Source organism: Pecten maximus, chromosome 4 (genome assembly GCF_902652985.1).
Source record: "Pecten maximus chromosome 4, xPecMax1.1, whole genome shotgun sequence".
NCBI lineage: Eukaryota > Metazoa > Mollusca > Bivalvia > Pectinida > Pectinidae > Pecten > Pecten maximus.
The window spans coordinates 37,375,748-37,390,620 of NC_047018.1; the positions used below are offsets into that span (position 1 = coordinate 37,375,748).

General features: G+C 38.3%; 1 protein-coding gene across 1 annotated transcript in view; it reads right to left on the reverse strand.

Annotated features, from left to right (window-relative positions):
• The window catches only part of LOC117325997 (mutS protein homolog 5-like), a 65,818-nt gene that overhangs the window by 44,130 nt on the left and 6,815 nt on the right, over positions 1 to 14,873 (reverse strand). The window contains exons 2-8 of the mRNA XM_033882548.1: positions 12,814 to 13,027; positions 9,301 to 9,424; positions 7,102 to 7,182; positions 6,345 to 6,434; positions 5,444 to 5,565; positions 4,957 to 5,066; positions 3,006 to 3,041 (exon numbers count right to left, since the gene is read on the reverse strand). Coding sequence (XP_033738439.1) covers positions 3,006 to 3,041; positions 4,957 to 5,066; positions 5,444 to 5,565; positions 6,345 to 6,434; positions 7,102 to 7,182; positions 9,301 to 9,424; positions 12,814 to 12,981 — 731 coding nt within the window. The 5' untranslated portion in view covers positions 12,982 to 13,027. The remainder of the gene's footprint in view (positions 1 to 3,005; positions 3,042 to 4,956; positions 5,067 to 5,443; positions 5,566 to 6,344; positions 6,435 to 7,101; positions 7,183 to 9,300; positions 9,425 to 12,813; positions 13,028 to 14,873) is intronic.

Here is a 14,873-nt window from a genome sequence, read left to right on the forward strand (position 1 = left end):
GGTCTAAATTATGGAGTAATGTTGATTTTGTGAGGAATAAAAACTACACCATAAAATCATGTTAAGTCAGAAGATTTAAACATGTTTTTTACCCTGTGTTGCATGAGAACATATGAACATATCCCAGCCCTTTTTATGGGTTAAGTACATAACCCTCCTTCTAAAGCTCCTTAGATCTTACATATGAACATCTCCCAGCCCTTTTTATTGGTTAAGTACATTGCCTTCTAAAACCTCTTTATTTCTATTCTCCCTGGCCCCCTTTTTTCTGGAAATGTACATAACTCTTCATTCTAAAACCCCTTTAATCCAATGAACTTCCACAAAACATGCATTGCCCCTTCCTTCTAAAGCCCCTTTATTCCTTGAACATCCATATCTCCCAGCCCTTTTTATTGTAAACAAAGGGACTTCACTCATGTTTCCCTAAACTCTTTACCCCACCACCTTTCTCTAATTTTGTTTTGTCATCATGCATGTTTATGATTTTCCTCCCCACCATTCTTTGTCCTCAGGCTGAGTTATTAAATTGATTTGCTGTGATATCCCATCAAGCTGAACCTTGACTACAGGCTCGGAGCTCCAGAAGGCAATGAACCGAGGGTAATGTGTTTTCATATTAACACTGATTTCATTGAATAATCAAAGGGCATATCATTCTCTCATCTGATGTTTTCCTTTTATCGTCTATGTGACATATGGACAAATTCTATCACCTTGACATTGAAACATTTATCTATGATATCCCCTAAATGAGACATTTGTCTCGTTGCAGCCCCGATCTGTCAAATCCCATCCCATTTTTTTTTCATTAAACTGGCATACTCATGTATGTCAGCCCTGTTCTGTCAAATCCCGTCTTGTTTTTAATCAGGCATACCCATGTATGTCAGCACTGTTCTATAAAATCCCGTCCTGTTTGTAATCAAGCATACCTATGTATGTCAGCACTGTTCTATAAAATCCTGTCCTGTTTTAATCAGGCATACCTATGTCCATCAGCCCCGTTTTGTCAAATCCCATCCCAATTTGAGTCAATGTCATCTTCATCCCTTCAACTTGGGACACATTTTTCAGAATCCATTTCATGTCTTGAGAATCCCTCAACCGATTTAGTTCATATTTTCACCATGGTTTCATAACATCAAACTCTACCTGATCATATTCTAAGGTCCTGTCTCATTCCAAATCAGTATTACCTTGAGAACCCCTCACCAGATTGGGTTCACCATATTTACACCATAGTATCATAACATGTTCTTTGTTAAGTAGCATGGGCATTCATGTCTTACACATGTTTTCTAGTTTGTAAGACGACAGGGTAAGGGATCCCTTGGATAACTGTTCATCTCCAAACCACGTAGAATGCATCTCTCTTCTCCCTCATTTCCCCTCTTTTGCCATTATGTCACCGATATTGTAACTGGCCTTTTTTATCTGACTTGTAATATTACATCCTGTTTATACACATGTGGCAAATTGCCATCATTTATAATGCGGATCTATATGTGTTGTGTTCTACCTCCAGCCAAGCTTATCAATTTTTGTTGTTTACAGAGATAAATAAGTACAAAACAGTATCTACATGTATTTAATCTTCCATATGTATATAAAATTATATCCTTGATGTTAAATCTCTTAAGAAACACATCACAAGGATATTGATGATACTTATGATGAATAAAGAAGGCAAATCCATTTTTTTTATTTTATTTATTTATTTTATTTATTTATTTTTTTTTAAAAATTATTTCGAATTTTCCATAAGTCATAAAAATGTAATATATATATATATACCAGTAAATACCCTTGATGTTAAATCTCTAAAAAGAAGTCATCATACAGAAATTGATGAAGATGGACCTACATTTTTTTTTTTTTTTTTCGTTTTATATTTAGGGTTGTTGGATGATGTGAACTATTTCAAGGACTCAGTAAAACGGATATAAACAAGACAGGTTTGCTTACATCACTTGAAAAACCTCTTCAGTCAAATAATTGTGATATTTGCCTTCAATGCTGTAACATTGGAGATGAGCTGGGATTTAAGTAAATGCTTCCTTTAGTATGAATGGGGGTTATAAGTGATATGGGGGAGGAAAGGGGGACCCAAGTGTTATAAATACCTCTAACATGACATCACCTCCATATCATGACCTTATCAAGTAGGTTGTTGTAACATGACACACCGTGTTTATAAACATCAACATATATCATACACCAGCACTATTCTGATTTTATAAATAGCCCAATATCAAGGATATCAATAGCTAGAAACTAAAGACAAGAAAGTATTCGGAAGAGTTTTTAATTTAGCCCTTATAATATCAAATGCTGGTTTTTAATTTCACAATATCCAGGAATATCAGACCAAACAGATTAAATGAGACATGAACAGGAAATCAGATAAAATAACTACAATGTACAATCGGTATCGTTTATCGTAGTGTGTCCTTTTCACTAATATGACCTTCGACAACCACATTACACCCGTCTAGTATACCCTATATCAGGTCTTCAAAGTCACATTAACCTAGTAACTAGTACCATGGCAACAGTAGTAATGTTACCTTTATCTTTACAATGGTCCATCGTGTGTCTTCACTGACACACAAAACCATACAGCTGATAATATGTCCTCTTAGACTAGTTATTGGTAGATGGATGAGTCGAGGACATGTACATCGTGACCTTCATTTGACATTGTTTGTAACCCGATACCCTTGATATACATTGATAGAAAACTGGATTGGTGCTTTTTTTAAGATGTCTACTTAATATGATGTACTAGCATGAAATGTTCAAGCTGGTTAACATTTTTGAAATACAGTGTACTACATATTTTTATGTACCTTTTTTAGTATAAACTTAACAAGTCTTCAGAAAATACTAAGTACTATAACTACCCCAACTATTATACATTAGAACACAGGAAAGAAATTTGCTTTCAAAAACAAGCAAAAATTCCCGAAAAACCCATAAACAAATTCCTAGTAAAAACTTACCTATAGGCAGTGTCATCTAATACCATTTGATCACCTCTGAAAAACATGATACAAGCGCATTTTTAATGGCTCTTTGTGAATTTTTTTTTTGTTGTTGTTCAAAACAAGACTATTCCACAAATTAGTCACACACCAGGTGTGAAATTATGAGCTGGAAATTAACTGATAATAAATTAATGATAGATAAGGTGAACCCATACCTCAAGCATGAAGTTCCAGTGACAAGTATTGAAGGAGATAGGGCCTGGATAAACTTTTTTCTTTGATGTAGGTAAAAAGTCAAAATGTAGGTCAAAGTGACCTACTTTTGATACATTACACACTGCCTCACAAAAATGAACCCATATTCCAAGTATGAAGTGCCAGTGAAGAAGATAGCACCCAATACAAACTTAAACCCCCCCTCTTCCCCTAGTTCCTGGTGGACTTAAAATAAAAGTACTTCCTGAGAGGACAAATCAGATCTAGTACAGGTGAGTACTTACAGTGAGAAACACCTCAGATCTAGGACAGGTGAGTACTTACAGTGAGAAACACCTCAGATCTAGGACAGGTGAGTACTTACAGTGAGAAACACCTCAGATCTAGGACAGGTGAGTACTAACAGTGAGAAACACCTCAGATCTAGGACAGGTGAGTACTTACAGTGAGAAACACCTCAGATCTAGGACAGGTGAGTACTAACAATGAGAAACACCTTAGATCTAGGACAGGTGATTACTTACAGTGAGAAACATCTCGGATCTAGGACAGGTGAGTACTAACAGTGAGAAACACCTCAGATCTAGGACAGGTGAGTACTTACAGTGAGAAACACCTCAGATCTAGGACAGGTGAGTACTAACAATGAGAAACACCTTAGATCTAGGACAGGTGATTACTTACAGTGAGAAACATCTCGGATCTAGGACAGGTGAGTACTAACAGTGAGAAACACAGGTGAGTACTAACAGTGAGAAACACCTCAGATCTAGGACAGGTGAGTACTTACAGTGAGAAACACCTCAGATCTAGGACAGGTGAGTACTTACAGTGAGAAACACCTCAGATCTAGGACAGGTGAGTACTTACAGTGAGAAACTTCTCAGATCTAGGACAGGTGAGTACTTACAGTGAGAAACACCTCAGATCTAGGACAGGTGAGTACTCACAGTGAGAAACGCCTCAGATCTAGGACAGGTGAGTACTCACAGTGAGAAACACCTCAGATCTAGGACAGGTGAGTACTAACAGTGAGAAACACTTCAGATCTAGGACAGGTGAGTACTTACAGTGAGAAACACCTCAGATCTAGGACAGGTGAGTACTTACAGCGAGAAACACCTCAGATCTAGGACAGGCGAGTACTTACAGTGAGAAACACCTCAGATCTAGGACAGGTGAGTACTAACAGTGAGAAACACCTCAGATCTAAGACAGGTGAGTACTTACAGCGAGAAACACCTCAGATCTAGGACAGGTGAGTACTTACAGTGAGAAACACCTCAGACCTAGGACAGGCGAGTACTTACAGTGAGAAACACCTCGGATCTAGGACAGGTGAGTACTCACAGTGAGAAACACCTCAGATCTAGGACAGGTGAGTACTTACAGTGAGAAACACCTCAGATCTAGGACAGGTGAGTACTTACAGTGAGAAACACCTCAGATCTAGGACAGGTGAGTACTTACAGTGAGAAACACCTTAGATCTAGGACAGGTGAGTACTTACAGCGAGAAACACCTCAGATCTAGGACAGGTGAGTACTTACAGTGAGAAACACCTCAGATCTAGGACAGGTGAGTACTTACAGTGAGAAACACCTCAGATCTAGGACAGGCGAGTACTCACAGTGAGAAACACCTCAGATCTAGGACAGGTGAGTACTCACAGTGAGAAACACCTCAGATCTAGGACAGGTGAGTACTTACAGTGAGAAACACCTCAGATCTAGGACAGGTGAGTACTTACAGTGAGAAACACCTCAGATCTAGGACAGGTACTCCAACAATACTGTCTTCCAACTCCACACCAATCCTCATCTTCTCGAGGTACTTCAGTAAACCTCCAGTGGCTCTCACCTATAATCAGATATGTTTGTATACAGGAAGACAGTTCCAGTGTAAAAACTATGAATAGTATATGTTAATGTCAAGGTCAAACACAAACAGACAATTCAAGGTCAAACACATGAAGACAATGTCAAGGTCAAACACAAGCAAAAATGTCAAGGTTAAACACTAGCAGACAATATCAAGGTCAAATGCATGTTGTCAAAACCACATTAATTTGTTTATCAAAATGTATGACTATAAATGAATGTCTAGTGAACTGGTTTTCTAGCCCGAGTCTATTTTTCACCATTTTCACCTTTGTGGTTTGTACCATAAAAAGATTGAACGATCTCCACCAAACTGTGAGTAATTTAAATGAAGTAACAGTGGTGTTGTTACCTTACCATGGAAACGTTGTCGAATGGGACTAGAGATGACAAGTAGAGAGTCTTCTCTGTCTCTGTGAAGTGTTTGGGGATAGAGGGCAGGTCTAGGTTCAGCAGTCTTCTCTTACAGATATCCAAACCTGAAAAATCACCAAACAAATGGTAACCCTCAGAAACAGGTAGGTCTGAGCCAAAAGTAACCCTCAGATACAGGTAGGTCTGAGCCAAAAGGTAACCCTCAGATACAGGTAGGTCTGAGCCAAAAGGTAACTCTCGTAAACAGGTAGGTCTGAGCCAAAAGGTAACCCTCAGAAACAGGTAGGTCTGAGCCAAAAGAGTAAGTCCCCTGTTGTAGTGAAGAAAATGAAAATAGGGCAAGCTCAAATAACTACAATGTATTACTATTTCAAACAGTTCCCAGTAATTTGTATCAACTCTAAAGGCTGTAATAGTTTTGAAAGTTTAATTTTTGAACTGTTCTACCAAATCTTGAAAGCTAAAATGGATTTACATTTCATGAAAATTACAAAATCAACAACAATTCTTTCTATTTACTTATTTTCAAGGTAGTAGTTTTTCACATTTTTATCTATCCTCAAAAAAAAAAAAAAAAAAAAAAGACAACTTGTATTAAAATATCAACTTTTATTATAAATAGGACTGAAATACTGGCAGTACAATTTTGAATGGATGATATCTAGGGCCTGTTAAGTTGATGGGGAAAAACCTGTTTGTCAATTACTTAATGTACCATTTCAGGCATGAATAATTCTAGATGGACCTGCAAATGTTAATACAGACCAGGAAAGTCTTTTACAAGGGTCGTGGGAAAGTAACATAAAGCACTATAGGTATGTCCTTATTTCATAAACAAACAACCCTGGTCCAACCGATAAAAACGGCCATTTAACATACTAACTGAAGTCAACACTCGGCAGCAACTTGACAATGTCCGAATCCTGTAGTCCCTGATCAGCATCAGGATCTTCCTTGTCGACCTTCGGTACCACTGTAACAGACAGGACATGTCAGTTACTGTAAACCAGTGGTGTAAGTCTGTACGAGAGAACCTAAATGGAACTTGACACCCACCGCCCACCATCCACCATTGAATGTTCTTGACTGGTTCAAAGTAATACTGATATTTTCTCTACTTTTCCCTTCTTTTTCTCTTAATTATTTGATATGTATAACGTACATATGAAAGGTCCAACAACAGCATTTTGAGAAATAGAAATAATTAACTTCAACTGTCAAAATTAAAAATTAACTAGAAAATGTCTGTAACATTGAACCAGTAAAGAACATTCAATGGTGGATGGTGGGCGGTGGGTGTCAAAAACACAGTTTGGTGAGGATCACATCAGCAGTTCCTGAGTCTCAAAATTGAATATGCATAACTAGGAACAAAGGGGAACCTACATAATAGACTCTATTGGTACTTCTCAAGAAATAGTGATAACAAGAATTGTTTATGGATGGATGGAATGATGATGGTCCAAGGAAGAATGGGAATTTGAACCATCTAAGCTACCATCTGATGATTGTGGGCTATTAAAGCTCCAGCAAAACAAGAAATACCCGAGAATTAAGGCCACTGGACATTGTCTGAAATGTGGACAACAATCTCATCACTTTAATATAGTAGATTATAGTACTAAACACAGTGTACTTACATAGTGCCCTTAATGTCTTTATCAAACGCTCGTCCTGTTTGGTACCAACAACCACACAAACAGGTGGTATCTGTCTTAGGACTGGAAAATAATCAGTTCACACTCAGAAACAGTAACCTACATCAGTGAGCTCTGTCAGGTGTGATTACGTACATCAGTGAGCTCTGTCAGGTGTGACTATGTACATCAGTGAGCTGTGTCAGGTGTGACTATGTACATCAGTGAGCTGTGTCAGGTGTGCTTACCTACATCAGTGAGCTCTGTCAGGTGTGATTACCTACATCAGTGAGCTCTGTCAGGTGTGCTTACCTACATCAGTGAGCTGTGTCAGGTGTGATTACCTACATCAGTGAGCTCTGTCAGGTGTGATTACCTACATCAGTGAGCTCTGTCAGGTGTGCTTACCTACATCAGTGAGCTCTGTCAGGTGTGATTACCTACATCAGTGAGCTGTGTCAGGTGTGATTACCTACATCAGTGAGCTGTGTCAGGTGTGCTTACCTACATCAGTGAGCTGTCAGGTGTGATTACCTACATCAGTGAGCTCTGTCAGGTGTGATTACCTACATCAGTGAGCTCTGTCAGGTGTGCTTACCTACATCAGTGAGCTCTGTCAGGTGTGCTTACCTACATCAGTGAGCTCTGTCAGGTGTGATTACCTACATCAGTGAGCTGTATCAGGTGTGATTACCTACATCAGTGAGCTCTGTCAGGTGTGATTACCTACATCAGTGAGCTCTGTCAGGTGTGATTACCTACATCAGTGAGCTCTGTCAGGTGTGATTACCTACATCAGTGAGCTCTGTCATGTGTGCTTACCTACATCAGTGAACTGTGTCAGGTGTGATTACCTACATCAGTGAGCTGTGTCAGGTGTGTTTACCTACATCAGCCAGCTCTGTAGTGTCAGGTGTGCTTACCTACATCAGTGAACTGTGTCAGGTGTGATTACCTACATCAGTGAGCTGTGTCAGGTGTGTTTACCTACATCAGTAAGCTCTGTCAGGTGTGCTTACCTACATCAGTCAGCTCTGTCAGGTGTGCTTACCTACATCAGTCAGCTCTGTCAGGTGCTTACCTACATCAGTGAGCTGTGTCAGGTGTAATTACCTACATCAGCGAGCTCTGTCAGGTGTGATTACCTACATCAGTCAACTCTGTCAGGTGTGCTTACCTACATCAGTGAGCTGTGTCAGGTGTGACCATGTACATCAGTGAGCTGTGTCAGGTGTGATTACCTACATCAGTGAGCTCTGTCAGGTGTGATTACCTACATCAGTGAGCTGTGTCAGGTGTGCTTACCTACATCAGTGAGCTCCGTCAGGAGTGCTTACCTACATCAGTGAGCTCTGTCAGGTGTGCTTACGTACATCAGTCAGCTCTGTCAGGTGTGATTACCTACATCAGTGAGCTCTGTCAGGTGTGATTACCTACATCAGTGAGCTGTGTCAGGAGTGCTTACCTACATCAGTGAGCTCTGTCTGGTGTGCTTACCTACATCAGTGAGCTCTGTCAGGTGTGATTACCTACATCAGTGAGCTCTGTCAGGTGTGCTTACCTACATCAGTGAGCTCTGTCAGGTGTGATTACCTACATCAGTGAGCTCTGTCAGGTGTGATTACCTACATCAGTGAGCTGTGTCAGGTGTGCTTACCTACATCAGTGAGCTCTGTCAGGTGTGATTACCTACATCAGTGAGCTGTGTCAGGTGTGCTTACCTACATCAGTGAGCTGTCAGGTGTGATTACCTACATCAGTGAGCTCTGTCAGGTGTGCTTACCTACATCAGTGAGCTGTGTCAGGTGTGATTACCTACATCAGTGAGCTCTGTCAGGTGTGCTTACCTACATCAGTGAGCTGTGTCAGGTGTGATTACCTACATCAGTGAGCTCTGTCTGGTGTGATTACCTACATCAGTGAGCTCTGTCAGGTGTGATTACCTACATCAGTGAGCTCTGTCAGGTGTGATTACCTACATCAGTGAGCTCTGTCAGGTGTGATTACCTACATCAGTGAGCTCTGTCGGGTGTGCTTATGTATACCAGTCAGGTGAGTTTGTTTAGTTCATTATTTTGATTAATATAACACTTGATAAAAAATTCTTTCACATCAAATATTTTCTATGAAGGAAAAAAAGGTATTTAAAGATACTTGAAAATATTTAAAGCTGATTTATTATAAACTTGATAAATTTGTTACCTCTCTTTAACATGGTGAATTCGTCAGTTTCCACAGTGTCTAACATCATGTTTATCTGAGTGGTATCTATATCATAGTAGGCCAGTCCTAATTTTCCACTCTGCCACACAACACCTATGTATACCTGTCAACAAACATAGAAAAATGTCAACATTACAAAACACCCATGTACAACTGTCAACAAACAAAGAAAAATGTCAACATCACAAAACACCAATGTACACCTGTCAACAAACATAGAAAAATGTCAACATTACAAAACACCCATATACAACTGTCAACAAACATAGAAATATGTCAACATCACACAACACCCATGTATACCTGTCAACAAACATAGAAATATGTCAACATCACATCACACCTATGTATACCTGTCAACAAACAGAAATATGTCAACATCACAAAACACCCATGTATACCTGTCAACAAACATAGAAAAATGTCAATGCAACAACACACCCTTGTACACCTGTCAACAAACAAAGAAATATGTCAACATCACAAAACATTCATTTGCACCTGTCAACAAACAAAGAAATATGTCAACACCACAACACACCCATGTACAACTGTCAACAAACATAGAAAAATGTCAACATCACAAAACATTCATTTGCACCTATCAACAAACATAGAAATATGTCAACACCACAACACACTCATTTACACCTGTAAAATGGTATGAAGAAATACCTAAGTATGTCAACATCACATCTATGTACATTTGTCAACAAAAAATTATGTCAACATCTCAACACCAAACAAATGTACACATTACAACTGTCAACAGACAGGAAATATATTTACATCATTATTGTCACTGTACCACACACATGTGCCTTACTTCATATAACATTAAATGTTCTCAACAACCATGTACATATGTCAACAAAACAACCACTATGTAAAAATCACAACATACCAATACTTCTTAGGGTTATAGGTCACCAAAACAGCCAAGGATATATTTAAACTGTATCCACAGATGATTGAGCCACACTTTTACAATGACCCCAGTACAAATATCATTTGTCAACAAACATTATGTCAACATAACACCCATACTACATCTTTTGTCAACAAACATCATGTCAACATTACACTCATACTACATCTTTTGTCAACAAACATCAGGTCAACATAACTCACATACTACATCTTTTGTCAACAAACATCATGTCAACATAACTCACATACTACATCTTTTGTCATTAAACATCAGGTCAACATAACTCACATATACAATATAAAAGCACCGTGTAAACATTACACCTATACAACATACATGTTATGTCAACAAACATCATGTCCCCCATACAACATACATGTTATGTCAACAGACATCATGTCAACATTACACCCATACAACATACAATTTATATGTGTGATAACTGTCAACAAATGCCAGGTCATCACTACACCGTTACAACATACATGTTGTGTCAACAAACATCATGTAAACATTTCACCCATACAACATACATGTTATGTCAACAGACTTCATGTAAACATTTCACCCATACAACATACATGTTATGTCAACAAACATCATGTCCCCCATACAACATACATGTTATGTCAACAGACATCATGTAAACATTACAACCATACAACATACATGTTGTGTCAACAGACATCATGTAAACATTACACCCATACAACATACATGTTATGTCAACAAACATCATGTAAACATTTTACCCATACAACATACATGTAATGTCAACAAACATCCTGTAAACATTACACCCATACAACATACATGTTGTGTCAACAAACATCATGTAAACATTACACCAATACAACATACATGTTGTGTCAATAAACATCAGGTCCCCCATACAACATACATGTTATGTCAACAAACATCATGTAAACATTACAACCATACAACATACATGTTGTGTCAATAAACATCGTGTCAACATTACACCGATACAACATACATGTTATGTCAACAAACATCATGTCAACATCACTACCATACAACATATATGTTGTGTCAACAAACATCATGTCAACATCACTACCATACAACATACATGTTGTGTCAACAAACATCATGTCAACATCACTACCATACAACATATATGTTGTGTTGACATCACACAACATAAGTAAATATCTGTGTGATTACTGTTAACAAACATCAGGTCAACATCACTACCATACAACATAGGTTGCATTCAGACATTAGTGTTATGTTAACCTGACGTTGGAGAAAGTGGGAGTTAATATTTGTGATAACTGATGGTTGTTGGAGCATTGCCTTGAAGTTAAGAAAAGAATATTTGTGATATCTCATGGTTGTTGGAGCATTGCCTTGAAGTTAAGAAAAGAATATGTGTGATAACTGATGGTTGTTGGAGCATTGCCTTGAAGCTGAGAGCACATATTTGTACGATAACTTATTGATGGCTGTTGTAGTACTTCCGGAGCCCGGAGGACAATTTCCTACTTCTCTGGCCCCAAGCCAAGGAGGACACACACGAGTGTCCCCAGGATGCCTGTTTCCCCTGATTGGGGCCCTAACTTCCTGTTAACCCTCGGCTGTTTAGAGAAGCTTATACTAAATAGCCTAAGAGTATCAAGATTAAATTTTGTTTACCTAGTGAGGACTTTTATAAATCCTCAGTTGGTGGGTCTAGTGCTATTAAATAAATAAGAAATCTTCGCTACCATAGCTGTATCAGTTATAAATTTTCTGATAATCTTCAATAAATATTCCTTATTTGTTCCAAATGCTGATGTTAACAATGTTTTCTTATACATTTGGCCTTGGCATCTACAAACTGTCTTAATACAATATTTTACATGTTTGGTGAGACATTAAAATGTCTGAATTATTGAGAAATATTTTAAAAAGATTAAAATTCTGCTTGTATTCATTTTTGACACAAGCCATGACACTGGAAGACATTATCACATTAGCTGACAAAAAAGTTAAACTTGGCTTTATTCCAAGAGTGAAGAATTTTGGATCCAGTTGGATCTGAACGGCATCTTCACACTAACTCAGGTCAGGTAAACACAGGTGTCTACGTGGACATCAAAAGGAAAGAATAGCTATAAACTAAAGGAAAAGGTTAAACATTTCAAGTGAATTTCAATGAGGGTAGCAGACAAATTACTGTTTTCGATTCAGAAATGGAAGAGGGAACAGACAGGTGTCACATTAGTTGCCTCTTATACTATGCAGCGAGATATAGCTGGCCACATCTCAACCTACATGGATTCCATAAGAATATAAGATTTGATTTCTTTTTAAAACAATTGCGAAACAAGTAATTTCAACTTATACTTATCGCTCAAAATACTTGGTGGCCTGGATGTGAGCGAGTAATGGGTCTTATCATAGGAGGAAACAGGAGTACCTGGGGAAAACCCAAGGGGTCTGGGACATGATCCCATACCATTTCATGTCTGTTTTGGGAAATGCAAAAAAAACTGCTGACACAAGAATTCAGATTATTTTGCACTAAATGACCTCCATATATAACGAGCAGGTACCTGTTGTTCTAGTTGGGCTGTTTTGTCCTGGTGAATCTGCTGAACCTGGTCAAGTTGAATGTCCTCATCCTCTGTGTCCATACTAATACTTCCATTTGTCTGTCGGGCTCCAGAGCTTAGAGAGGAACAAGCTCCAGGTGTTTTTGTACTCGGGGTAGTTGAAGACATTTTACTGTAGCTCAATGGACCAACCTAGGACAGGTTTCAATCACTGCTGAAGATACAAACAAAATTAATATAACCTTTATTAACAGTACTCATTAAAACTGCAAAAGAATGCACCCTCTCAATGCAATAAAACACAGATTCAATCATAAGCAAGTCAAACCAAATCAAACATATGTATACAATCTAAATATTTCTCCAACTCTGCTCATCTCTTCCCCTGGCTCCCATCCTCTTCTTCTTAAAGCAAACTTCCAAGTTCCCCAAGCTGCAACCCTCCTCTTCTCCCCGAGGCCAACCTTTAAATATTCCCCTACATCCCAATCCTCCTCTTCTCTCTAAAGCCAACCTTTATATATTCCCCTCATCCTCAATCCTACTCTTTTCCCTGAAGCCAACCTTTAAATATTCCCCTCATCCTCAATCCTCCTCTTCTCCCTAAAGCCAACCTTTATATATTCCCCTACATCCCAACCCTTCTCTTCTCTATGAAGCCAACCTTTTAACATTACCCTCATCACCAACCCTCCCTAATCTCCCTGAAGCCAACCTTTAAATATTCTCCTCATCCCAATCATCCTCTTCTCCCCGAAGCCAACCTTTAAATATCCCCCCCACCCCTCCCCCACCCTCCTCTTCTCCCTGAAGTCAACCTTTAAGTATTCCTCTACATTCCCAATCCTCCTCTTCTCCCTGAAGCCAACCTTTAAGTAGTATTCCCCTACACTTAAATGTTACTGTATTTGGTAAAGCAACCAAGACATTATGTTTAATTCTCAAGTAATATAAAATAAATTAGAACACTTTGAAAATAGCAAACTATGCAGCAGATACTCAAAACTTGTGTAATTTACACACTTTTAGGGTTGGAAGGTACAAAGATCATCCAAGTGTTTTTTTCTACATATCAGCGTTGCATGGTTTCTGTCATAGTTAACATGAATCTCAGGTACCGGTAAAAAAAAAATTTCTGTCCAGAACATTTTTTTATAAAAGCTCAGGTTAGTTGCTGTACATAGAATTCCTATGGATCTTCCTTAGAATCATTTTCATGCCAATTTTCAGAAGAAAAAAAACATCAACCAAAAAAAACATCTTAGCCATCTATAAAAGGGCTGATCGATAAGTTGTGTGCCTTATACTGAAGGATTTGAATTTTGTCAGACATATTTTATCATTTTTCAACATAATCCCCTTCCATATCAGGGTCTCAATACGAGGCTCACAACTTATCAAACAGCTAGCCCTCGTAGTACATGTCCAAAACACTAACACTGTAATGTACAAATTAAGAAGAGCCCCTTTACACTGTAGGACGGCCTATAGAAGTAAGACGTACTTCGTAAAAATAAGACTTCCATGTGTAATAGCAGTAAAATGAAGTATTGCCACAGGAAATGGGGAAGTTCTCTTGATGGACTGATTGCCACAGGTAAAAGTCAGAAGAAATAATCCATTGATAATCAATTTTTATACTCTAAAAAACGTTATGTTCACATCCTGTTTGGTATTTTTTTTCTTTCTGTTTTACCTCGCAAAGAAACAGTGCAAAGAAAATTAAACAATATGTTTGATTTTGTGAAAATGTCCTACCTACAGTAAGATATTAGCCAGTGTTTCCAGAGTGTTTGTCCTACAATTTAAGCATTCACATATACCGTACAACATGGGTAAGAACCATACTGTATTTTTATTATTTTTTTTCCGAGGGGGGATGCTAACAAAAAGATATTTGTCAGCTAAATCACACAGGTTTACCCATCAACAAACTACTTTTTAGTGACATACACACCACTGTTCTAAGTGTAGAGAGTACATCTGTAAGGGAGCAGAAAAAAATTTCAGCATTACTGGGCTTTGGGTAAGTTTGGGTTCAAAAGTACTTGCCCGAAGGT